The sequence below is a fragment of the Emydura macquarii genome, unplaced genomic scaffold (genome assembly GCF_026122565.2).
Source record: "Emydura macquarii macquarii isolate MOO-44397 ecotype Brisbane River unplaced genomic scaffold, CSIRO-AGI_Emac_v2 contig_2897, whole genome shotgun sequence".
NCBI classification, from domain to species: Eukaryota; Metazoa; Chordata; order Testudines; family Chelidae; genus Emydura; species Emydura macquarii.
Genome location: NW_027133034.1, coordinates 47,481,694 through 47,508,662, shown reverse-complemented (window position 1 = coordinate 47,508,662; position 26,969 = coordinate 47,481,694). Strand labels below are relative to the sequence as shown.

At 42.2% G+C, this 26,969-nt stretch overlaps 1 protein-coding gene across 2 annotated transcripts; it reads right to left on the bottom strand.

Moving 5' to 3' along the window:
• Window positions 1-10,435: 10,435 nt before the first annotated feature.
• Window positions 10,436-20,314, bottom strand: BTF3 (basic transcription factor 3). 2 transcript variants are annotated; one of them, XM_067568874.1, is made up of 6 exons: window positions 20,162-20,314; window positions 19,517-19,585; window positions 15,658-15,771; window positions 15,235-15,436; window positions 11,739-11,795; window positions 10,436-10,841 (listed from the first exon to the last, which is right to left on the bottom strand). In XM_067568874.1, exons 2-6 carry the CDS (start codon window positions 19,583-19,585, stop codon window positions 10,795-10,797), a joined length of 489 nt encoding a protein of 162 aa, XP_067424975.1. In that variant the 5' UTR covers window positions 20,162-20,314; the 3' UTR covers window positions 10,436-10,794. The 2 variants fall into 2 exon arrangements, with proteins under 2 accessions (XP_067424975.1, XP_067424976.1); XM_067568875.1 differs by lacking the exon at window positions 20,162-20,314 and adding an exon at window positions 20,059-20,127.
• Between the last annotated feature and the right edge of the window lie 6,655 nt (window positions 20,315-26,969).

The window sequence follows — 26,969 nt, the reverse complement described above, 5'->3', positions numbered from 1 at the left end:
GCTGCATTTAAAAAAAAAAAAAAAAACACCCAAAACCCACAGTATCAAGTCAGCTATTTAACCTGTACTGTGGTTTTGTTTCCTGTAGGACCCAGGGGTTTCTTCTACTTCAACTGCAGCAGGACAGACCTCTCAAATGTCTTAATTTTTAACTTGGGGAGAAAATTAAATTGCACACAGCAGTTTAAATTAATAGCCATGTTAAAATGTGCAACAGCTGTTAATGTTTGACATTTAAGCATGGAATCAGCAAGCAAGCACGCAAAAAAATCACATGATGGTTGTGTAAGAGCAGAAGAAATGCATTACCCAGTGTGTTTGGAAAGAGGGTTTGGGGTGAGGCAGAGGTTGCCATTGTAGGTCATCTGAGACCTTATGCAGCATATCAAACCCCTGGCTAAGTGGGAATAACTGAGGTGAAACATAGGCATAATGCTGGTTATGACTGGATATCATCATAGGCCAATATAAATCAGCTTAGGTTGCTTTAAATTACACCAGGCTATTTTGATCTTTAGCTAGCCAAGGATGAGGCAAAAAGGTCCCTTGGAATTTACACAGCAGAGGATAGAGCCTCTAATTTCTAAAACCTACATAATTGGTATAGGCACATATAATGCTAGTGTCACAGATGTGCAGCCTGATGCAGCTTGAATCTGGGTACTGTTCAATCTCCTAACTCTTGTGGCTTGTGCTGACCACCAAATACACTTTTGTGGATGATGCACAGAATCTCTCCAGGCCCTGTTATCCAACAAGGCAGCAGGTGGCACTTCACTCCCACTGAGTCACACAGCCACCAGAGCCCGGGGACAGCCAATATCTCCCCCCAGATCCCAAGCTCTTCATTACCCAGGAATGCACACTGAGATAATACCATAATGGTATTAATAAATCTACTTCCCCCTCTATGCAAGGAGTTTTTGTTATTTTTGTTATTGTTATTGAGCTAAGAATTCGAGATACTTCAATTCAAGACCACACTGGTTAAGATAAAACAAAAAGTTTAACTACAGAACAATAGATTTTAAGTGATTATAAATTGTAAATGTAAAGAGATTAGAAATAGTTACAAAGAAAATAAAAAATAAGAACAATTAAATTCTAACAGGATTTGAATCTAGAAATGTCTCATCCTGAGAGATGGTACAAGCAGGTTACAGATTTTCAATTCACAGGCAGAGATTGCTTTCGCCACCTGGGACTCCGCTCCCCCAGTCCACAGTTCTTTGTCTTTCAGTCATTTCTTCAGGTGTTTAGTTGTGGGGGAGTGAAGACAAGTCATGCATTACTCCCCTTCTTTTATAGTCTTTTCCAGCTTGCTGGACCAGTTGGTGCTCGTGACGCGGGGGAGGGGGTGTCATCCTCATTGGTCAGTCAGTATCTCATTGAGAATGTGCTTTTCTTGGTGAAGTCTCTATGGATGGGGTTTGGGAGAGCAGTCTTTCCTTAATGGCCCATTAGCATGTCTGTCTACTTCATTGTTGTGCCTGAAAGGCTGTGGGTTCCCACCTTGCAACCCATTTTAGCATTTTCAGCAATATTTTATAACTTCACATACTATGGCTTGTATGTGCTACCAACAAGACATTAATGTTCAGCAGATCAAGACTTTTAAAATATCACCACACAAGGCATACCTTGTCCAGAGCATATAATTACAGGACATTGATGAATATAGAGTTTCTGGGGTGTTAGTACTTATGCATCTCAACGCACTTTACAGACATTAATTACTAATTAATTAATTTGTTCAGAAAAGTTAGTAAAGCCAAGGGGCTGGGCTGTAGTTCCAATACCGTAACAATGTCATTAATCCCTGCACAACAGAGGAACATTAGGGTGAGCCTTGCCTTGCCCAGCTAGAACATCACTGGGATGTGTCGGTAACTGCAATAAACACCCCTCCTTTAAAAATACTTTTCATAGGGACACTGAATCTAGGAACAGGAAATGTAATATCATCAGTATGTAAATTGTTTGTTTTCCCTAATGGTGATCTATTCACGAAAAGTAATTACAGAAGAAGAGTGACGATCATGACAATAGAAAAGTAAAAAAAATCTGCTCTGCTCAGCTAAATGCTTCAGCCTAAGAGTTCCAATAACACACAATTTTAATCCAGAAACTACTGCTTAAAATCCGATTATAGTACACAAAAGAATCAGAATCTTGTTCAGTATACAGCTACAAAATCAGCTCTCTCTTTTCAGTTTCTCTAAAACTGTCCCGGTTGATTCACCATTAAAGTAAGATCAATATTTTCCCACTGTATGTATCACTCATCTTAGCTGGGTAGAGTTTTAGTTTCAGTTCCTTCTCCATAGAAAGATTTCATTAGAACTTTCAAATCCCATTTTATGCTCTAAATACCTGATCTAATGCCCATTGACTTCAATGGGTGCTGCAGCAAGCCATAAATCAGGGATCTCTAACGGGGGCAAAGAATAGTCTGGAAAAGTACAGAACCCTGTTCCAAATGTTTGGGCACATTTTGTGTTTGCATAAATCCATGGGTCAATGAGAACACCTTAGATTACAATAATATTGCACTGGCTTTAAAATGCCCTCTGTCTTCCCTTGATGAGTTTTTTGGTATAGATGAATGATTTAACTCATGATTACTGTGACATATTGCAACCGCATGCAATATCTTTAGAAATATGTAATGGGTTGGCACCCACCTCTCACAAGCGCCCCCGAAGTCCAGTGGTTTCTTTGCCAGTCTTCAGTGACTCAAGCACTCTGACCGAGCCACATGCACTGTCTGTAGGTGGAACAAACCCCTTCCAGGGTATACAGTTTTTACCTTCTGCCAATGCTTCCTCCTTGGAGACACTGCCTTCCATAACAGCCCAACAGGGCCCAACACAGTACCCTCAGTTGGTGTGTACTTTTTGGCAGCCCTCCCTGGGCTTAGCTTTTAACCAGTCCAGCAGGGCCCATCACAGTACCATAGCTTGGTCTGGCTAGGTTCTTAACTCAATCCTTGGTCAGTCTCCGCAGCCAGTCAGGAGTTCCTCCTTAACTCCCCTGGTCTGCGACAGACCTACCTGGGCTCGGTCCTGCTGCTCATCTGTCCAGCCAGCCAGTCAGGAACCCAGTCTTCTCTCTTCCAGCTCCAGGCAGCAAGTGGGTGCTCTGCCACTGCTTCTCCTTTTTATGTGGCCCTTCTGACCTCTGATTGGCTGCTTCCCCTGCAGCTGCCTGGAGGACTTCTCCTCTGCTCTTTTCTGGGGTGGGTGAGGCAGAGCCACAAAGCCTCGAGCAGGGGGCCTCTGGACCTAGTTCATACCATCATACGACCATATTGTATCAAGAGTATGAATGGTTTATGTATCACTGAGAGCCAGGAACTGTATGAAACTTCAGAGGGGGAGGTTGCCGCAGCTTTGCCATTAACTAAGGACAGTGCAGGGTGATTAAGGTGAAGCACTCAGGATGTAAACATCTCCACTGAGGTACCACTCTCTGAGAAGCCCTGCATACACTGGTTCATAGTGGATTTTCCAGAGATCAACAGACGAAGAAAGGGCTTTGGCATACAAAGGCAGAGCTTGAACTGACTCGGGGCCTTCTTTTTGACCTAGCAACAGACAGGACCTTCTTTCCAGTGCCGCCCCCCCTTGCAGAAGGGTTGCAAAGACTTTGGCCTACACGACCTTGTAAGACTGTTGGGTGAGTCCTGGTATGTTTAGTGTGTGTTTAAATCTGTTTATTGTTTTTTATATGGTTTCTCTGTAATGCTCTTATCTTAAAAATAAACGTGCTTGCTTAGCAAGAGCTGTGCAGTAACTTGTAACTACTAGCAATACACACTGTTCAGAGCCCTCGGAGAGAAAGCTAACCACTGCCTTTGGGCAGACTGGCTTGCTGGGGATATCGCGGTGTAAGGCAAGGAGCTGTGCAGCTGTAAAGCCCTGATCAGAAGGAAGAAAGTCGCAGGTCTCCACCCAAGAGAGATGATGGCTGAGTGCCAAAAACCTTAAATGGATGCCCTTGAGGAACCAGAGGGGGAAAGACAGGTGCGGTTACCCTAACACGCTGACAATTGGCACCAAATATTGCACAGCATTAATAGAAACTTTATCATAACTCCAATAACTAAGAATGGTAGCTCATGTTAGCACTTCTAAGATTACTAGCATTTGGTCTGTTGGTAAATGTTCCTTCAGTAGCCCCAAGCTAGACATATGTATTCAAACAACACAAACAAAAGCTACATTTAAAAGAACATACTGATTGTTAGCTAAATCCCCAAAAGCCAATTGGTTCAGAGTAAAGAATTAATCCTTTGATACATATGGGGAGAAAGGCATAACAGAGTAAAATAGCATCTTATCACATTCAGGCATTAATCCACAACTGGAAACTCACTTACTTCTGTGTGTTAGGAGTTTATGATGGTGTGGGGCTTTCACTACATAGGGACGTGCAAATTAAGTTTTTAAAATCATCTGTTGAAAAGAGCTGCAGCTCCCCAGGTCCTTCCCCAGCACATGCTTCTGTCATCCATCAGAACGTGTACAGGTCTCATCACTGTCGGTATCTGTGTACCTAGTTTTAAAAATCTCATGATGCCCCAAATCTTCAGTTGTGACAGCTGCTTCAGGAGCTTTTCCCTCCCATTTTACTTTAATTTCCTCTTCTCACTATAAGTGGAAAAGGAGCACAGAACTCATAGTCCTTAATCAGGCAAAATTCCCAGTAGCTTTAGTGGGAGTTTTCTCTAGTAGAGTTCCAGACTAGGCCCATAATAATGGGAGTATTTGATTTTAAACAATGAACACAAATTCATGTATCACCAGATGATGGTGGGCAGTTGTGACATGCAGTGAATTAATTTTTTGTAAAGCTTTTTAAAACAATGTGCTATGCAAGGACAAAGGCCAAATTTACTAATGATGCCTATGCACACCACAATAAAACAAGTAGCACAGCTACTTAAGAGAGCGCCTTATTGTTGACCTGCAACCTCCTTCATTATAAAAAAACCCTCCAAAATAGAAAACATCTCCACTCTAACTTCAGTTGTTTCTTTGCTGATTGAACATGTAATTGGAAATTCTATTTTATAAATCCACTATGCCTTTACTGTGTGAAAACATCTACAATTTAACAATTTAACTAGAAATCCTATTCTTTTCTACTTTTCATGCCAGATTAGAGGTCCTGCTTCTAAGAGACAGGTCTTTATTACCTCTATAACAGCTGCTGCCATCAGTCTAGGAATTATTTTTGGAATACCAGGGAAACAGTCAAGTAAGCAGTCAGTCTATCTTACATGAGAAGCTATTGAAACAAGAGGCTCAAACGATATCGAAATGTACATAGAGAAGTATTGTGCACGTGGCGTGGGAATTCGTAATTCCTTTGCATACAGCCTTGTTAAAACTTGTAGTATTACATTTCTCCTTATTATAAAATAACACTAAAAGGATTTGTGTATGACTCAGTGAGAACAATTAGAGAAAAAACAACTGAGGAAGGTACATGTGTTTTATGGAGCAAGGGTATTTGCTGCATAGTTAAGGTTGCAACTGAGTTGTCATTTTAAGCTCCATTTTGAGCCTCTCTCATAAATCCTACTCAGTAGCCTCAAAATTGAACGGTTAGACTTAAGGCAGAGACGGAATTTGAAGAAAATTGGACAAGGTTTTCTTCATTACGACATCCTAAATACAGGGATAACTCAAAGTTAAAGAAGTCTTGTAACATTTTATGCCACTCTCACAAAAAGTCCAAAAGCCCAAAATCAAAAAGACCCCTCCAAAAAGCAGGAGAGAAAGAAGTCTTAGTTTTCTGAATTCTTTTAATGATCTAGTGCCCCTGACCAAAATGTAACTGATTAAAGGTTAATTGCTAAAGTTTTTAACTTTTAAATTAGTAATATTCTTATGAAATATCAGTTCTGGGAAGATTAATATAGGATGTATAAACATGCTGGAGAACTAAAGCTTTAATTTTAAAAAGTAACAAAACTAGTCCTTTTCCTTGCAAAGAAAGAGACCTCAAGTTATAATCCAAATTCTAGCGAGTCTTGTCATGGAGTGGGGGAGAGGCAGGAATTTTCCATCTGAAGTTCTTGCAGAGAAGCTGAATAGGACTCCCTTGTGGGTTCAGCTGATCTAACCTATGTTTTATGAAAGCAACCTCCACCTCTGCTCTATCAACACTACCAGCATGGTTTGCCCATTTGTTGAGTTTTCCAACAACCACCCTCTTACTTTCTCTGCTAGCCTCTCACTCTATGCATGGAAGGAGCTCTGTGTAAAATACCACTACATTATCTTCCCTTAATAGTCCATTTTAAAATGGTGTGCATTTCTGCACATCTTGCTCTTGTCAGAAATCACAAGCAGAAATACTCTAAAAAAGCTAATCCAAGTATTTCTAGTCCTGTTGAAACCAGGCAGTACTAGAAGTCTTGGGAGAAAGTGTTTTCTTGTAAGATCACCTCAATGTCCAAATAAAAATTTGGAATGCTTCTCAAGCTGAATATCTGAAACTTTTGAGGTGTCATAGCAATAAGCTTGATCCAAAGTCATTTGAAGTCGGTAAAAAAACTCCACTGACTTCAATGGACTTTGGACCAGATCCAACATGCATGAATGTAGAAAGGTATACTGCAGTGGTCTCAGCACAGGGGTTGGATCTAGGAACCCAAATACTGACCCCTTGCTCTGCTACTAACTTCTTCTCTGACCTTGGGCATGTCACTTGGCCTCTCTGTGCTATAGTTTCCCATCTGTAAAAAGGAGGTAATATTCCTACCTTGCAAGGGGAATTGAGAGAATTAATTAAATAATTCATAAAGCCCTTTCAAGATTAAAGGCACTGTATACAATAAATGCTAAGTATCTGTAGTAAGAAGTTGTATTTTAATTCTCATCTGAATAGGTAATCTAGCAGGCTTCCACAACACTTGATATTTAAGTGCCATAACAAGACGACCTGACTTTACAAAGCATTTGAGACACAAGAAATGGCACTGGAAACTGTTCAGATAAGATCTTGGAGAAGCCAACTTCTGATGCTTGTTTTCTGTAAATTCTTGTATAGTATGAACTGTCTTAGCACACATGGATTGCAGAGTTAAACATGCTCCACCCAAACAAAAAAAAGATTAGTCATTCAGCTAGCGGTTTACCTCAGTCTCACCTCAACTCACCCCACAAGAGCAACTGGAAATAAGAATTGATTTTGCAGGGAAGGTGCTGAGAACTTGTGACAATAAGGAAGTCCTCACTTGACAGGGAGGAGAATCATTCCAGTGATGGAGGCAGCCACAGTAGAAGGCTATAGCTGGTCCAGGGATAGAGAAACAACCACCATGGCAGGAAAATGTTTGGGACTGCTCAAAGAAAAGGCAGCAGCAAATAGGAGCCATTGGTGGCTGACTGAAGGGAGATGGCAGCATAATAAAGTCAGAGGTCCAAGGAGCAGCAGCAATAGAGGTTGAGACAGAAGGCAACAGTGTGTCCAGACATGGATCCATGACTTGGATATATAGGCAGTTTTCAAATTAAAGGGCGATAAATTTTATTTCAAGGTCTTAGTGCCCAGTTCTCAAGGTTTAAGTCATCATCAAAGCCCCTCAATAGAATTATAGCACCCAAATTCAAAGAAGCTTCATGTTTCCTAGGCGCCCTTGCTAGGTTTTAGTTAGATCTCCAATAGAAAATGCAAATCCACTTGTACCCTTTAATAAGCCAGTTTCTTAAATGTGCTTGTTTTGCAACCTCCCCTCTTATGAAAAGGATCAAACAGCTGACACTAAAAATAAATTATATCCCAAAAAGAATCTAAACATTTAAAATGAAAAGAAGTCATAGGCAAGAGTGAAAACGTATCAGATTAAATTAAAAAATAGCCACTGCTATGGCGATACAAGAAGCTACTCTCTTCAGAGCTGGAGAATTTTCTATACACTAACCATATTTAGGCAAGTAAAAGTAGCTATGTTTACCAGCATACTCATAACCCCCACTGAAATATTTGTTTAGGTTCTTAAGAATTGATTTTGGAGTATTTAATGTCAGGCACAAGCTTGAAGATTTTGGCACTTGAATTCAAGTGATCTGTCTTAATGCCATTAGCAGAGGCACTGAAGCTAAAACTATCATTTAAACTACTGGCAGGGCCGTCTCAACTTTGGAGCTCACTCCCCCTTTGTTCCAAAATAGCCTGAAATGTTTTGACCCTTGGAACATACTGCATAGGGTATCTTTTTGAATGCGTACATAGGGACACGCTGAGGTCTGTGTGTGTCAGGAGGATGGAGAGGGTTCTTTCAAGTAGCTGTGAAAGGGAGAAATTCTGTTTAGCAGTTTTGCTGACTTGCAGTTGTCTATGGGAAGAGCTCTGCAGCTGCTTCAGTCTGTGTTATAGACTATTTTTCATTGACAGCCAGACACCTATAGGTTGGGATAGGCAGCAGGTTTCAAATAAACTAGGTTAGAACTGAAACTGTGACCTTAAACCAGTAAAGAACGCCCTTTCAGCACTGAACTACTATACTAGAATGTAGGTGTTATAAGGCTTAATTTGACATTTACAGGGAAGTTGGGTCAACGTTTTACTAATTTGCATAGCCCTTTGTTTTACATGGAAACGTGAATGCTGGAAGTTCTGCATTGTCCAAGCTGTTCAAAGTGGAGTCATGATGCAATTTTCTCTGCTGACTGTGACTATACCTAAAATGTTGTAATGATGGCATTCAAGATGGCAGACTGGAGTGATGAAAATATGTGTTAATAAAAATCAGTTCATGACTTCCAGAAACTGAAAATACTTAGTGACAACCTCTAAATGTTTGGAACAATCATTATGTTAACTTCAAGGGGGAGAGACAACAGAACATGGAATCAGGGACTGAGTGCATACAAAAAAAATCAGCATCTGTTAGAGTCAATTAAATTACCATGAACCTCAACAAAAGTGCCACTCTTCCCTACCCCTACACACCTCCTTAGAATCTACTGTAACCATGGTTTGATAGGTAATTGGATAGTCAGTTGACTAATTAAGGGGACTATTTTATGAAATGCAAGTATTTCCCAATAAGTGCGGCGTGCCCTGAACTTCAGTAGACTCCGTTAAGAGTGTTAGATCTGGCCAGTAAGTTTACAAAATGGAAACTTTCACAAGAAAGTCTCTGACTAGTTCTATAGGTGGGCTGAAATGCTGCTATTTTGAAGTGTTCAAATAAAGCTTTGTGGAAATGGTTCTCCACTTTGTACCAGCCTTTGGAAGTCTCTGGTGAGGGATAATTCTCTTCGCCAGCATCCTGTCAAGTCTTGACTTTGTGCTGCACATTCCATCTTTCACCTTTATGCCACTGCTCTTCTGTTAAATACTTTAAAAGAGAGACTACAGAAGTCCATTATTACTGAAATAGTACATTTTTTAAACAAATGTACTATTTACACAAACTAAGTTAACTGAAGCATGGAAGTATAACAGTACTGATATTCCAGCTTAATACTATATAGTAAGTGTGCACTGTGAAACAGAATTCCCCCTACATAAAGTAGGAAACTAAATTGCAACTATTACAGTTTGAATTCTTAGACCAGACACACAAAACTTCTACCCTGACTCATATTGTGGCAGTTGGGAAATAGTGGAGAAACTTGTTACAAGTTGCACAATGGCATAACTCATGCTATGACTTATATGATTGGCAAAAACAAATACTGTCAAAGGAACACAAACTTGCCATTAAAGCAAGCAGATGTGACCGAACGGACAATTAATAGCCATGTTATGTAAAAAAGACGGCACTGTTACAAGCTCACTTTTCAGAGAACAGCCATCAGTTCTGCTGAATCTTTCCCTTTCTCAAACTCCACAGCACAGCTTACCCGCCTCACGGTAATTATAGTGCTTGGCTAAGTGAAAATTGATATTAGGAGTTTTAGTGATAAAATGAGAATAAATTTGCTTTAATCCATTGGATGGGATTCCTCTACCTATCTGTTTAGTTTCTCACCCTGAACACAAGACTTAATATTAGTACCCAGTTTCCCCAGGTTATCTGCAACCCCCACTATTCTGTTCTTTCTCAATCACACTATCTTCCTATGGTTTTGTTACAGACCAATAACATGGTTTTATCTGTCAATCTGAGCATCAATGCAATACCAGAATGTAGAAGAATTTATCAAACTCGGTTTAACAAACAAAAAGCCTCCTGAAACCCAACAGGCATTGCACTGGGCTACAACTATCAGGAGACTTCACTGCTTAATCGTGAGCATTTCAGACTTATGACAATTAATTCTGGAACCAACACTTTAAAAAGCATTATTCTGTGACATGGCAATTGGAAGATACTTTGCAGAGAAGCTAGATCTTCTAGGAATATGATTATTCAACATTTAGGCCAGACTAAAAAAAATTTGCATTTCAGATAAAAGCCACACTAAACAAGTTTTCAATTTTACATCTTTTATTATATGCCAAAATTCACTAAGGCCAGGGTTTTGCTTGTATACAAGTTACTCAAAAAATTAACTGTATAGGCAAAGATTTAGTTACCAAATTGATTTTATACTTATTTTTAGGTTTGTTCAGTTCAACTAGGCTGCAAAGATAATGAATGTTGTGTACGAGCAATAACTGAAAAGAGCTGCCATGTTTAAGGAGTTTCCAAATATTACAGATTTTAGACCTCATCAGATCAGTAAACATAATACAAAAAATTACAAATAAAAGCAGTCACAACAATATAAAATAGCAGCTCCATGTAGCTTTTCAAGTTTTAGCTTTATTCAGAAAGTGACATTTAGTTCAGTTTGCCTCATTCTTCGAAGCTTCATCAAAATTTTCAACAAGATCTAGAAAGAAAAAAGTACACGTTGAAACCACAGCATCAGTACGTTTTTCACCTTGCCAAATACATCAAGTCTGAGAAGACAGCGCCACCCAGCTCTGGAGGCAGAGTGGAGAGCAGAGGCTGCTGACTAGGTGCCCAGCTCTGAAGGGCGGCAATATCACTTCATCAATATCACTTTTCACAGCAAACTTAATGTCCCATTGCCACCTTTACTTCTGCGCTGCTACTGTAACCCCAGGGCTGAGAAGCCAGAGCCCCGTTGCTTCAAGGTCAGGGACTGGGGGAAGCCTGAGCAGAGGCTGCCTCCCAGTGAGAGATTCAAGGGGCACAGAGAGCCCAAGCCCAGATGGTGGGGCTCCAGCTGTCCCCTTTATCCTTGCCTCCCAGGTGTGTATGGTCCTTTTACACGAGCCCCAACCACCCGGGGCTGACAGCCAGAGCTCTTAAAAAAAAAACCACCACAAAGCTTGTGCCTCGTTTGACACATTCCCGGACCTCCCAAGCCCCATAGTTTGAGAACCACTGTATTAGGCCAATACCTTGAGGTACACATTGATAGCATGCATCATTTTTAGCTTAGCAACATTAAAACTGCAAAAGAGCTGAAATACTAGATCAAGCCAGTGGCCCATCTAGTCTCATACCGAGAGCAGCCAGTACTAGATGCTTCAGAGGAAAGTGCAAGTAATTCCATAATGGACAACTATGGAATAACTTTCCCATAGGGAAGTTTAATAGTTAGTGGCTGACTAATCCCCTTACCATTTTTTTCCTCCAAATTCTATCATGTGTGTTGTTCTCAATGTCAAATACTTAATCCTTCTAAATTCTTAGCCTCAATGCTACATTATGCGGGACAGTAGGTCCTTTCATCAGCTTCCATTTTGTTTGTTCTTACCTGGAACTTCATCATCATCATCCTCTCCAGTAGCAAGTGGTGCTTTTCCATCCACAGCTGTAATCACAAATAATTTAATGTCCATTTTAAATGACAAGTTTATTTGTAAAAATCTCAATTACAAAATTAATTTTTTTGGAATAAAGCCAAAACTGAAGTTTAACATTAACCTGAAATAAATTTTCAGCAGGGGAAGTGTCTGTGATACAAGTTTATTACATATTTGTGAAATAAGAAAGTGTCTATTCTTTGGCTATTTCATCATGTCTCATCAGAAGACAACCAGCACATCAAGGAAACAGGAGGACACATACTAGAATAGTTTTATTGATCATCTTATTACAACAATGTAATCTTATTTCAATTAACAATGCAAATTAAGTGGCTTGTATGAACAATTTTCATCTGCAAATGCAAAAGCTGGGATTTTACCCAGATTTATTGAAAACAGCAGCTTGATCTATTAATTGTTCATTTGTTCTCTGTCTATCCCAGACTCTAAACAATAAACTACGGAATGCCTAATCATGCTTAGACTCTCCCTTCTTTTATGATCTAAAGGTGTAACAGTCTTCTCCACTCAAATTTCTGAATACCTTAGTGAGCCCATCAATCAACCCTTCCCAATTCCCACAAAAAGTCTGGGAGTATGTGATGATTTTGCAGCAGGTCTCTGGAATCACTAAATCCTGGCTTGGGAGAACCAATAGGGTAGGTTAAATAGGTGGGTAAATTCAACTCCAGCCTTTCAACCAAATACCAAGACCATCCTGCACCACCAGCCTTCTGCCATTTAAATCAGAGTAAGGAGGTTGTTCACTTGAGTACACCACCACAAGGTAAGAGGAGGAACCCATTTAAAGGTCAAAATCAGAATCTTAAATTAGTATTAAAAACAGGCTACAAGAGAATCGCAAACATCATAGCGTACATAGGCTGAGCTTATTCAGACACCAGGATGTCTTTGCATCCCTTCATTCCCAATCACAAAGTCCCTCTGTACCACCCTCCCCATCCCATTTTTCCAGGGACTCCCTGCAATTTACTCTAATCTTTCTCCTGTCAGTGTCTCTGTGCCTCCCTATTACTCTCCTCCTCCCATATCAGAATCCCACATTCTGGCAGCTGTGTGTCCTCCTTGTTCACCCTTCCCTATTCTCCCCTCATGGTAGGGGCTCTGTGCATCCCTTTCCCCCAGTATCCTCCCTTGCCAGGGGTTCTGTGCATCCCCCATCCCTCTGCCCCCATTCCAGGGTCCCCAATTCTCCTTCCCATGGCAAGGGCTCTGTGTATACTCCTATTCCTCCCTTCCACACATTCCACCTATTCCAGCATCCCCCACATACCAGGTCCCCCATTCTTTCCCCTATGGCTGGGGCTGTGTGCATGCCTTCATTCCCCTTTTGCCCCCACCATTCTTCTTCTTTCTGTATGGGACAGAAGTCATTCAGGGTGTCAACATGTTCAACTCTATTGGGAGGATAAGATGAGATGAGGTACTGTTATGCTGGGAAGTGTTAATGGGTGCCACCAACCAGTCTGCTCTATAGCCAACTATAGAGGTGCTCAAGGCTGTGGTAGTGCTAAAGAGCTTCATGTGCCCCATTGCCCTCCAGATCAATAGGGTTCTGGCCATTGATATCTAGCACAATCCCTGAAATTACAGATTTGACTGGATGCAGCATTCAAAAACTAGCACACTACAGAGAGACTAAGTGCAAGGCCTCCACCAGCTCAGCCAATAAACTGGAGGAAATCAGCTGTTTCAGTTAGTTATAAATTGAGCTTTTTAATAAAACAGCACGGGCAATTCACTCTTCAATAACTAGAGACTCCCAAATCTAGCAAGCAACAGTGCATGGTGGATTTTAAGCAACTGTTTGTCATCAACTCAAAGCTGAAGAGAGTTTTACTGACATAGACAAAGTAACATTTTAAACAAACCGTTCAATATTAAAGAACTTTCAAGTTTTGGTGTATCCACAATTAGCACTTGGTCATATAAAACTGAGAGTCAGATCCATTATAGTCTCAAGGGGACCTTTTATTTTTGAAGATTTACAAGCAGACACTCATTGCTGGCCCGTGACAGCTGACCTGTGCCAAGGGGCACAGGCGAAGGAGTTGTTTAACTCCAGTGTAGACATGCAGGCTCAGGCTGCAGCTTGAGCTCTAGGACCCACCCACCTTGCAGGATCCCAGAACCTGGGCTCCAGCCAGAGCACCTACACTGCAATTAAACAGCCCCTTAGCCCAAGTTAGCTGACACAAGCCAGCCACAGGTTTTTAACTACAGTGTAGACATACTCTTAAGCGCCTAAGCCATTCACTACCTGCCCCCAGATATAAGCAGAAGGTGGGGCCAGACAACTGTACAAGCAACATTTCTCTCCACAAACAAATGCCTTAGCTCCTAAGAAGTGCATGGGAACAGGGAAAGCTGCAGCCAGGTTTATTATTGCTGGAAACTGGCTATCTTCCCTGCTGTTTGCAAGGGCCTCATCCACTGAAGGGGGGCAGATAAGGTTGGGCAGACAGTTTATGACTCCTCTCCAAGGTATTTCAAATATTTGACCTAAAAGAGAAGAGCAAGACCAGGAAGCTCCCACCTACCGGCAGTGGGAGAGATGCCCAGTGACAGTGAAACTAGCCATATTCAGTCTATTCCCTCTGCTCCAATCCCCATGCTGTAGCAACAGCATCACCTTTCTGGGCTGACAGGACCCTTCCTTGTCTCTACTCAACTCCTCTTTATACTTCAGCCATTTGGTGCCTATCTCAGCCCCTAACTGGATCAATTCAAGACTTCAGAGTGATTGGTGCTGCTGCTGGTGGGAACCGTCCTGCTCCCCTCTTCCCATTTACCTCGAAATTTGGATGTGGAAGCCTTGATGATCTCTCTTCTCCCCCCCATGCCAATTCTAGGAACTCCGTGATACTACTTAATTTTCCCCTGGTTACTGAAAAGCCTTCCCAGGAAGACATACCTTTACTATACCTCAGAGGGAGCATGATATCAGAGCTCATTAGCACATCTAAATCTCCCTCCTGAAATTCTGTGCAAGTGAACACAGCCAGTTCAAGAGGAAAAAAGCCCAGCCTACATTTTTAAAATGTAAAATTTTTAAATGTAAAATAATAGGTTTTCCAGATAAAATGACCTAGTCAATTTTAACAGATGAGTGTGCTCAAATTAAGCAAGCTGCCCTAGATGAGTAAAATACCCATTAATTACTTTGCTTGCAATGTCCTAGTATTTAAGAAACTACATGCAGGTTAAGGGATATGTGCTCGTTTCTTATATTTTGTTATATACCATGTTAGAAACAGATGTGTGAACAGGATCAGAGAATTAAGTTTCTCTTTTGATTACATTTATTAGATTAGTTTTGCAATGTATGGGTGGAACACTGAATTTTTACTCCTGAAGTTCATTGCTGTGATACAAATAAACTGTGTAAATCTGCTGAAAAAGTATGATGAGGTAACTACTTACGTTGCTTGGGTAGAGCCTCTGCCAATCTCCTCAAGCTAGTCAGACTGTCAGCTCCAAGCTGGTTTAAGATGCTGGGAAGCATTTCTGTCAGCTGCTTTGTCTCAGCATGGCCTGTGATAGTGAAAGTATTAGCAGCCAGAGATGCCTGAACTTTAGGGTTGTTGAAGTGAATCACTGTTCCCTGGTTGGTAAACATGTTTACCTGCAAGAAAAAATCCAATCATAGCAAAACAGTCCAGTTTAGGGCTACAATTTCATTTTAACAAAAAACTTGAACCAGTAAGCTTTGTTCAAGCTCAAGGCTTACTTGCAATGTCTAACAGTTCAAGAGTATACTCAGAAGTAGATATAATAATCTCCACAAAACTAATGTTTTTAATAAAAGGAAGCAATTTTTAAGTTTTTTTTAAATAAAGCAGTTACCTCTTCAATACCAGAGATATTGTTGACTCCTAGTTTCTTTAAGGAGAACTGAAGTTTCTTGTCATCTGCTGTTGCTGTTCTGTGGACAACCTTCTTCTTTCTGCGGGCAGTACCCTTTGTGAAAAGAATATGTTACATCTTTATACTACAGAAGTTCTCGAATTAAAGAACTCTTATTTCACACATCACTCACAGGAGAGGATTACAGTTCAAATTTCAAGAAGGAGAAACTGGTAAATTTGACACCTATCTCAAGAGTTATGTCAACATCATGAGCTAAAGATTTCAAACAAACATCCCAAATAAACTTTAAAGATTTGCCAATTATACTTCTTGGAAAGTCTATCAAATCCTCTTTCCAAGAGAGCCATTCTTGGAAAGGAAAAAGGAAACCTTTGTAGGTTTCTTAAATTGTATCCAAATTCTGATACTTTTACAAACTTAAAATTAAAGGAAACTCACTGTAATAAGATGTATTTTAAATAAAGGGAAGGTGAAAGAAAGATTTCCTCCAGTTATCAGGAATCAAAGATTTTTCATCAAAAAGAAATGAGAAAAAACTGTACAGAATCCCAAGAGAAGTAAGACTGCCACAGCACTACATAGGAGTTTGTCACTCAAACATGGAGAAACTTTGCCCCAAGCAGATGATACTTATATGTCTGACAGAGATTGGGATCTGTCTTTTCTAATTTGGCAACTCTTATAGTTTGCATGCCAATAAAGGTACTATTGAATTGAATTCTAGGTCGTATCCATTTGCAAAGCAGAAGTCACCAAAAGAAGAGTTTTCCCCTTTATTGAGGGCCAACTCTCCACAAACACAGCACCCTAGATTTGTGATTTGGTGCAGTTATTTGGCTGGGGCAAGACTGCCCTTCTCCAAGTCAAAGAGCAGTAGTGCCACTTTATGATTTCTATTAGTCACAAGGGTTCAGCAGCCCCTGAGCTAAAGAACAATAGCAGATGGCTCTATTAACCTCATTCCTTTTCCTCCCGAAGCCTGCCTTCCCAATCTCTGCTGTTCCTGCTTCAGGCAAGTCAGGTCCTAGCAATAAGAAATGGTATCTTATCCATTTAGACACAATTCCCTCAGAGACAGTACTGATCAGTGAATTGGTGTAAAGAAAATCTGGGTGGACATTATGGGCTTTAATCCAATCCAAGCAAAAACCCCAGCACCTTTTAAAGTTGTACATGGAGAAAGGCTTCCCCAGGATGGGCAGGCTGGTATAAGAAGAACATTAGTAACCCCATTAAGGTGAAACTGTACCACCATATTGAAAAGGAATCTCAGCCTGAAACTCTTTGCCAGCCTAGAGTCTGAACCCAGCTCACTCAGTAATTTGAAAGTCACTGCAACCAGAACCACCTTTCATGTAAGAAATTTAGGAGTGATCCAAAAGGAACTTTTATCAGCATGTCAGGATTACATTAATATTCCAGAACAAGGGGCTTTTTAATAAGTTTATAAAGTCATGCCTTGCATGAACCTGATTAAAAAGGGTTGAGAGACACTTGCCAACCTACCAATTCATAATAGGTTAAAATAGGTGTCGATTGCATTTGAATTGATCAGTCTTTATGCTAGAATTGTCTGGCATCTGAATATCATACTTAATTTCCAGTTGCTTTCATCATTACAGAATTGAAGCCTGTAAAGATTACAGGTCTCAGACTAAATCCACCTTGTTCATGCTGAGACATGCACAATTCATGGGGCTCCACCTATGTATTAAAGACGTGTGGCTGCTGCAGAGTATGTATTGAATACTGTGAGATGCATCTGGCCAAGCCTGCTCTAAAATAAAAAAAAAAAATGTAAAGTGTCCTTCTACATCCTAGGCAAAAACTGCAAGTTATAACAACATTATCAAGTGGCATAATAATCCTGAACTTCATCCAAATGGATTGAAAGAAAATTTGCTAAAGCTAAAAATGGAGCAATTCACTGACAAAGCAACCTTACAAAATAGCCTTGAAAATTTTCAAGACAAGGCACATTCTAATCTTTCTCTGATGAGCAAAACTAATTTTTCCCTATGAGTCAAACAGTATGTGTCCCAAGTCAGTAGAGAAATATGATTTTGCAATGCTGCAATAAAGTACTTCTAATAGTATTGGACACCATCAAATCCAGTCTATTTTTAAAATAGATTCAGGTACTACCTTTGCCTCAATTCTCACATACCAATTTGAGACTGAATGGTAGCATATCTAACATATTAAACAAACTCCACTGTTTTCAGTGCTATTCACAAAGCAGCCAGTATGCCTGCAAATGCACCCATTTCAGTTTTGTCACTTTATCAACACTCCCATAAGCAAGCTGTAGTCTGGAGAAAACCAGGTGTGCACATGTACGTGACTAGCATAAAAATGTCTATCGCTAGCACCGCCATATCAGGTTTATCTAGACTAGGTATGTAACCAGAAACACAAGCTTCATTAACATGACAATTTGTGGCTGGATGCATTTGTGTGTGCTTCATAAACCAGATTTATGTAATGATTGTGCTACTTATATGCTTTCATGCAGAAAAATCCTGTTTAGTTCACTATAATCTGTATGTAAAGAGACCACAATCTGCATTTTTTATTTCTTAGTTCTGCAGCCATGTTATAGCCTCCTTCCTTCAACCAAAGACAAGAAGACAATGTTTGCCTTTAAAGAAAACTCTACACATCTGTTCTCTCAAGGGTGGCTATATTAGACAACCTTCAATAGGTTCCATCACTTCTAATTTTTATACTGCATGTGTGTAACAATTGCAGATCTCAGCAAAGGTAACATCCAGTTATTTTTTCCTGAAAAATTCCCTTAAAGAGAACTTAAGCTTGATTTATTTTAAATCATTTAAGTAGTTAATACCTGTAGATTTAAAATTACATAAAAGCCTATTTCAAAGACTAATTGAAAGATTTCCATCCAACCAACACATGAATTCAGAAACTGTATCCCTGCAACAGTTGATGGCATCAGTAACATCTAATCAAGGCAGAGCTATGTTCCTTACACTGGTTCTGATATTAGTGATATCAGTTCTTGCAAGAAAACACAGAACCTTGAATCCCTCTTTGCAAGCAAAAGAACGGCTGATTTTAAAATATTGTTTTAAAATGACAAATAATTTTGTCTACAGATTTGTTAATGATTTGAATGTTACTTTAGACATAGAAATGATACTTCAGGAAGTAGCTTACCTATTTGATACCAATGAAATGGGACAAATACAGAAAAACCTAGTCTATCTGAAAACTAAAACATACATGTGGGCAATTAATCTTGTTGGGTAAGAAATGTGGAATCTAGTTTCATAGATGTAACTTCAATTGTTTTTTTATGAAAACCTTTATGCTGGAACAATTTTTATAGTGGGGGCACTAGGAACCATTGACCCAAACTGTAAACTATAACAGAAACCATTTCAAGCCAGGGGTGCAGCAGCGTGCCTAGTTCCAGCACTTATGCTCCTATGCCTAAACTGAATGTATATTTTACTTGTTAAAAAACAAAGGTTTCCTACTATAAATTATGAACTACAGAAAAAACTCTTTAATGAGATTTGATCAGCCTTATTTTTCCATATACCTCTGAAAATTAATCAGAATGTCCATTCTATATTTACTACTGACCTAGAAGAAGAACATAAATACACACATAATATGTAGACACAAGGAAAATAGGTTGGATTGGAGAGGCATGAGACTGTGGGAAAACGTATTACAGATCTAACTACTGTACTGTTTCTATCACATCCATTATCCATACCTTACCAGAGAAAACATAAGTTTAGATAGATGTTAAGAGCCAGGCACGCTACTTTGTGCCCATCCAGCCCGAGCAGCCTTGCCTTACCTTTCCACCAATGCGCACTTGAGCCTGCAGTTTGGCTAGTTTTTCTTGATTCATGATTGTTTCTTTCATCTAAAAGAGGAAGGACAGTAACGCCCTAGGGACATTGCTCTGCTCGCTGGGGAGGTCAGCTCCGCCACCGGGAGAAGTGTCTGTCTGCAACGCAGCGAGGCCTCGGCTACCTCAGGAACGAGGCCACCAGACCAGGCCTGCCTTGCCTACGCCCCACCCAGAGCTACTCCCCACTCCCGCCCCGGGCTCCGTACGGGGGTGTCCGGACACTGGCAGGGAGCAAGGCCTCGGCCGCATCCTGGGAAAGGGGTGGGGAGGGGACAGGGACGAAGCCGGGGAGCGGAGGGGGCTGTGCGGGGGCAGGGGCTAGGCGGGGCTCGAGGCTTCTCCTTGGGAGGGAGCTGTGAACTCGGCACCGAGTAACTGCGTAGCCGCTTCCCGGCCCCTACCCAGCACCAGGGGCCGGGCCTCGCCCTCCACCGCGGCTTACAGCTGCCTAACGACAGGGCCCTGCGCGGCCTAACCAGACTCACAGGCCCGGCCTGGCAGCGCTCGGCCGAGGGAACGTCCCCGGGAACCCGGCCCACTCCCCGACGAGCCTGGCCCTGCCGCGCGCGCCCCCGGGACCCTTTGTACCTTCCCGGGCGGAAGCGGCGCTGACTGTGCTGATGGCCGGGGAGCGCGGAGCCGAGCGCACACACGCGGAGGGAGGGAGGGACGCAAGATGGCAGCCGGGCGCCGGAAGGAAGGGGAAGGAGCTGGCGCGGCGACGCGCCCACACGTGACCCAGGCCAGCATCCGGCGCGCGCTCCTCCCCCGAGTCTCCCTCCCTCCCCCCGCCCGCACAGCCCACCCAGCCACTCGGCGCGCGCTGACCCGCCCTTGGGGAGGGAGGTGGCGCTCGCGTGCCGCCAGCCCGGCGGTGACCCTAGCCAATGGGGACCTGGGTCGGCCAGCGCCCTCTGCCATAGATGGGGGGGGCGTGGGAGCCTTCCAAAAAAGAGGCCGAGAGCAGCTGGCAGCTCGGAGGCCTAGGGCGGCAGAGATGCCAGCGGACGGGTGCTGGGCCGAGCGTCCTGGGAAACCGACTTTCAGCGGGGCACCTATGGCAGGCGCCTGCAGCAGCCGCGGCACGAAACCCGCTCGCCCCCTTCGCCGCGATGCCGAGTGAGAGGAACTGAAATGCCGCTGCTATCGCCCACTCGGGCGGTTGTGTCCCAAGGCTCCGGACGTTTGGTTTGTGTCTTGCCCTCCCAGCTGCGGGGATCGGGGGCTTGCAGGAGGATTTCGGCTCTGTCTCTGGGTCAGTGCGTGGACTTGCTGCTCCAGCACCTGTTACCTTGGTGTTTTACGATCGTTTCCTTTTGGTACCGCATCTGGGTTTCCCTAAATCCCGTTCTTTTTGCTAGAATATATCTACAGCTGTCCCTTCCTGCCTAGCGACATTGTTTTTCTCTCCATCACTTCTTTCCTTTGTCGTTGTAACCCTCTTTCTCTGGCCTGTTGGAAGTTTATTGATGATAGTTATTTTCTAATCTCTTTCTCCTTCGTTTTATCCCAGATGCCACTGCTAAAATTATCCTCCTCCTCCAAGCTTCCTCCACCCACATTATCCTTCCCTTGACTCTCTTATGTGCCTGGCTCTCTTTCATTTTATCTAATGCAAGCTCCTTGGATTTACTTTCAAGGCCCTCTATCTGTGATCTTCACTATTTTTCAACCGGGGTCCACTCCACCTGCTGGGGAAAGGGGGAAGAGCCGCCCTCTCCGCGCTCCCGGGCCCCTGCGAGACGGTGAGTGAGTCAGGAGAGCCGAGGGGGAGCAGCAGAGCTGCAGCCCCCACCCCCGGTGCAGCGGCCTTGCCTCCTGGTGGTTTTGCCCCTCCGCTGAAATTCCCCCTATGAAGAGGCGTGAGCAGCAGGCAGGGGGAGCCTGTGGGGAGGTGGCGACACCACCAAAAGGCAAAACCACTGCCAGTGCGGGGGGGAGGGGGGAGCCCTGCTGCTTCCCCCCATCCACGCCAAGTCACCAGGAGGCAAAGAGGCACTAGCCGACGCTGAGCGCTTCCCTCAGCGCCTCTCCTGTTCCTGTGGCCGCTGCTCCTAGCAGTAACTCAGCCGCTGCTGCTGACTTCCCTCCCCCCCGCGCGGTGACCTACCCGGCCTCCCAGGTCCCTGGTCCAGAGAGCGGACGGGGGTGGCTCTTCCCTCCTTCCCCGATTGGTGGGTTGCAATTCTCACGTCACGTGGAGAACCCCTCCTAGCCCTGCACAGTTGCGTCCCCTTTACAGGTGTAGGGTTGATGGGAGCCACCGTGGGATCCCGGGCCTTGTAATGAAGAATACTGCCCTATATAATCTCAATCCTGCGTACCTCTTTGTTCTTACTCCTCTCACCGCAACACTCCCTTTGGCTTCATATATTCTTTCATGCTGTCCCCTACACTTAGAACAGTTTCCCACGTCTTGTCTTGTCTTGTCTTGTCTTGTCTTGGTCATCTCCAAGTATCTTTCCTACATTAGTATTTTCATCAGTGATTCTTCACACCCTCCTTTACCTGGACTGTTGCCTTGCATTTTGGTATTCTCTGAACTGGGTCCTGATCCTGCAGATGATTATACACATAACTCCACACTGAGAATACTTGTGTGTGGAATGGGCCACCTAAATACACCTAGAGAACTAGTTTTAGTATAGGCAAAAAACAAAGCCCCACTGCTTGCACACCTCTACTTGTCACCTGCCACCCCACATTATCACCAAACTGTGCTTGATGGGGACCACATCCTGAAAGAAATCTTTCCCAAACCCCCTCTTCTGGCCTTCAAATGACCTCCCAGCCTTGCCAAGCTCATCATCAGAAGCAAGATCTCCACAGACTGAGACACACCAACTCAAACCAACACCAGACCCTGCCAGAACAACAGAACCTACAGACATATCTCCACTTCTGTGATGATCAATATTCCAAAAATACACCTTTCAAGATCCATGGGTCCTACACATGCCTATCACAACATGATGTGTAGCTCATCCAGTGCATCAAATGCCCCAACAACAACTATGTGGGTGAAATCAAACAAGCACCATGCTCTTGAATGAACTCTCACAGAAAAAATGATAAAAGGCAAAAACACTATATCACCAGTGGGTGAACACTTTTCACAAAGTGATCACTGCATACTGACCCATCAGTCCTCATCCTTAAAGGAAATCTACACAACACCTTCGAAAGGTGAGCCTAGAAACTTGAATTCATAGCTCTTCTGGACACTAAAAAACATGGATTTAGCAAAGACACTGCTTTTATGGCCCAGTACACACCTTGCTGTCTACTAACCCTCCATTGTCCTATGAACTTCAAAGGTGTTAATTGCCCTCTTAATTCTAAGTGGTCTACAACGTGTATGAACTCCTAATGGTTAACTTGGATACTCTAGTTTCTTTCTTCAGACCTGAAGAATTGCTCTGTGAATCAGCTCAAAAGCTTATCCCTTCCTTCAAAGAAGTTAGTTCAATAAAAGATATTATCGCCTTGTCTATCTCATATGCATAGTTATTCACGTCTGTAAATGTTTGCAGGAACAGAGCCTTAGTTTGGAAATTCTTCAAGGCAGGGACCGTGTTAGAGTCTAAGGCCCTGGTCCTGCAAAGACTTGGGCCAGGACTCTATACTATGAACTTACATTGGAATAACGTCACTCAGGGGTGTGAAAAATCCACATCCCTGAGCAACACAGTTATACCAAACTAGTCCCCAGTGTAGGCAGCGCTATGTCACAGGAAGGCTTCTGTTGACATAGCTATCGGTTCTCACAAAGGTGGAGGTGGATTAAATACACGGATGGGAGAAGCTCTTGGGTCTGCATAGTAGTGTCTTCACTACAGCGCCACAGCTGCACCATGCCGCTGCACTACTGCAACTTTTAAAGCATAGATCTGCCCTTAGCAATGTGCCCGACTTTGCCAACTGTGGAGAGGTAAGTGGGACAACTCACATGAGTGGGACTATTCACTATGCATAAAAGTAAACATATACATAAATCTGCAGAATCTGGACCTATGTTTTGTAAAGTTCGGTATATGTTTTTGGCGCTATATGCATTAATAATATAACATTAACTTATCCTGTACTTTGATACCTTTTTGATGACTTATTCACTAGGAATTTCATTAATAAATTCCTGTTTTTATCTTTGTTGCTATAACATTAATAGTAAACAAGACATGTTTTTAAAGGACACTGGGAAAAACCTTTGCCTCAAAATGTAGATTTTTGTTTTCTGTTAAAAAGTAGTATGTAGTTTGGCTATAAGGCAACTGACTGACTGAATAATAGTCAATGGGACTATTTGCATTAGTAAACTGAGCAGGATTTGATCCCATGTATGTAGCTAAGGTATAAGTTATGGAGTGTATGATAACCATTTTAGCAAGTGAAGGGAGGTATATGTATAGATACTTTAAAAAAAAAACAAAAAAAAAAACCCTGAACATTGTTCTAATGATGTTGTCCTCCTAAGGGTAACAGAGCTACATACTTTTAATCCAAACTTCCCTACTTTCTCAATTCTGGTATTTTAAACATTCATATTGTTTGATATTTTTAAAAGGCTTTTTTTTTTTTTTTTTTTTAAGGATATGTCTTATGTATCTGCCAGTGAACCCAGGACAGAATTCATGCACAGGGACATTTCTGCGAATGATGGGCAATCTTACTCTAGTCTGCATAAAAATGGAGAGACAAAGGATGACCAGAGTCTGAGTTATTGTGTGGATGACCAGAGTCTGAGTTATTGTGTGGATCACTATGATGATTGTTTTGCATTTATAACTGTAGGCTGGGTGAGGAACACTATTGGTGGATTATATCATTTTTACTTTTTTGTGCTATATTTTTTAATTGTCATAGCAGTGCCCAGGCCTTGGGAGAGGTGCCCCTAAAGAAATACAAATACATAAATTACATTTACTATATTGCTGCTTCCTAGGGCTTCACAAACTTTTTAGCTGCTATGATTCTCATGTTGTTTTGCTGTTTCTGTCTAAATTAAATCATGATTTTGCATGCACCCCATTCTCATCTCTCCCTTTTTATGTCTGTATCGTCCCCCTCTCTTCCACTTATGCATCCTATGTTCTTTTTCCACTGAAGTCAGCAGCAAAACTCCCATTGACTTAGATGGGGGCAGGGCAAGGCCCTAGAAACAAACTAAGTGGGGCTGGATGAAACTGAATGATAGAAACAAGAAAGCAAACCTCACTCATGATAATAATAATCCCATGGATTAAAATGGGACTATTTCTAGGAGTAAGGGTTTGCAGGTTTGGGTCTATAGTTTCTCTCCTTACCTACTTGGCGTTGAAAAAGCCCGTTCCTTACACCCCTGGGTCAAATAGCTGCACATACTGCCCGGCAACATATTTCTTCTATTACAAGAGCTCATAGATGAATTTGTAAATTGAGCAAGAAATCCGAAAATACACTGGGACAATTCTGCTTTCAGTCATACCCTTGAGGCCGTGATCACTGAAGTCAGTGAGGATCAAAGAACACAGAGCAGAATTTGGCCCAATTTGGAGTTGAGGACAGGATCTGAGTGGAAATCCTCATAGTTGCCTCTTGTTTTGAACGTGGGTATAAAAATGATTAACCTGTCCACAATGCGACTGCTTCGGTTTGCTAGACAATATCAGGGGTAGCAAATAATAGAGAGACTCTCTCCTCAGAAATCACCTGTTCCTTGCAGAGGATATTCAGTGTTATCAGCAGTCATGAAAATTCCTGAGCCAGAGCAAATAATTGTCCCTTTTTGCATTGTCGGTTAAACCTTTGCTGACACCAACTCTTCCCGATTGTGAAACCTGCTTAGAAAACAAGTTTGCTACTCAATGTCATGTTTTGCATGGCTATCTCCTATTCACATTCCTGTATCCGTATCCAATAAATGGCTAAAGTTGTTTGTCATGAATGCCGAAGGCTGCATCTTCTGTCCTCACCGACATTTTTCTTTTCTTGACTAGGTTTTCCACAGGAATGCTTCCCTTTATATAAATGTACACAATAAATAAATGGGGACATGTTTTACGTGAAGATAGGATAGAAAGCTGGAATGGAATGTGTAAATGTATTTTCTATGGGCCTTATTATGCCATCAATTTGAGGCAGAATTTGGAGGAACTCTGAATAAAAACCAATAGCACAATATGGCCCCATATTGGTTTAGCTGAAGACTTATTTGTATACACTCTGCTGTCTAGAATGAAGTGCGCAAATCTGTAGAATCATTGCCACTAACATTTCATGTCCGGACCTCTCCTGTTAATGTTGAACAACATTATCTGTCTGTTGGAATTATAGTAACATGTTGCATATTATTAATGCACTCGGTTTCTACTAGAAAACCCCCTCCGGTATTATGAACTTGTACAAAGAGCATAGTCAATAGAAGAACGAAGTGATGAGAGCTCTTCCACACTTTGAAATTAGCATTTGACGCATGTACAAACATAGACACTTAAAATGCAATCAGAATTAACTCTGGAAAAAGTTCAGGGATGTAAATAAACTAGTCTGATCGTTTGTTTCCATAACAGCCCCACATATTTTCTCCAACGGCTTGCTGTGCTTTGCAGATACTTCGAATTATATAAATTCCTGTGTTCCTCCTTTTAGTCTTTGCTTGTTAACGTTCTTATGGAACTTTTTAATGCAAACTGCACTTAAGGACAAATGACAATATCTGTGTCGTGGATCCGGAAGCAGAACTCCCTATTGATTTCAAAATGGAAAGAATCTATTTAGCTACCTAGGCATCGGCAGTGACTTTAACTGATCCTCTGGTTCCTACAGCTGGAGCAGCAGCTAATCACACCGTGGCAGTGCTCAGCTTTTCGGGGGTGGGGGCTAGGGATGTCATCCTAGCACACTGTACTGAACAAACTCCAAACCCGTCCGACCGGAGTGGAAGCTCACAAATACCCGGGTACCGTGGCATGCCAGCATCTTTGCCTGTAGGTGGCATCCCTTGTCTACAGAGAATCTCCGCCAAAGAAAGCTCACTGAAGAGAGAGCTGCAGAGAAACAGCGCGATTTAGGCACCGATGAGGAAATTAAACTTTGGAATGTCGATGTCTTGTCTGTAAAGCGCAAAACATCAAATTGCTGGGCTGTCGGTTGTTTAGCAGAGTTCTTTACGCCGAGCGCTGCCGTTCATTTAACACATTCGCAGGGAGATGAACTTTGCTTTCTCCTTCTTTACCTGCTGTTTGATTTCCTGCATAAGCGAAACACTGGAGAGCTGTCCAGAGAACTGCAGCCAGAGCCTACTCCCAAGGTTATTTCCCTCTTGATCAGTGTCTGGTGGTGTTTGTTTTGTTGTCTTCTGTCAGACATTTTTAGCACGGCACTTACAAATTTTGAAGGAAAGAAGTCAGATCTTATT

What these genes read in the sequence shown, in the direction of transcription:
- BTF3 (XM_067568874.1), bottom strand. Translation starts at nt 19,585, where the DNA reads ATGAAAGAAACAATCATGAATCAAGAAAAACTAGCCAAACTGCAGGCT. An exon ending in ATATCTCTGGTATTGAAGAG is followed by an intron (nt 15,437 to 15,657) that starts GTAACTGCTTTA and finishes TTTTTCTTGCAG; the next exon opens with GTAAACATGTTTACCAACCA. An exon ending in AGAGGCTCTACCCAAGCAAC is followed by an intron (nt 11,796 to 15,234) that starts GTAAGTAGTTAC and finishes TTGTGATTACAG; the next exon opens with CTGTGGATGGAAAAGCACCA.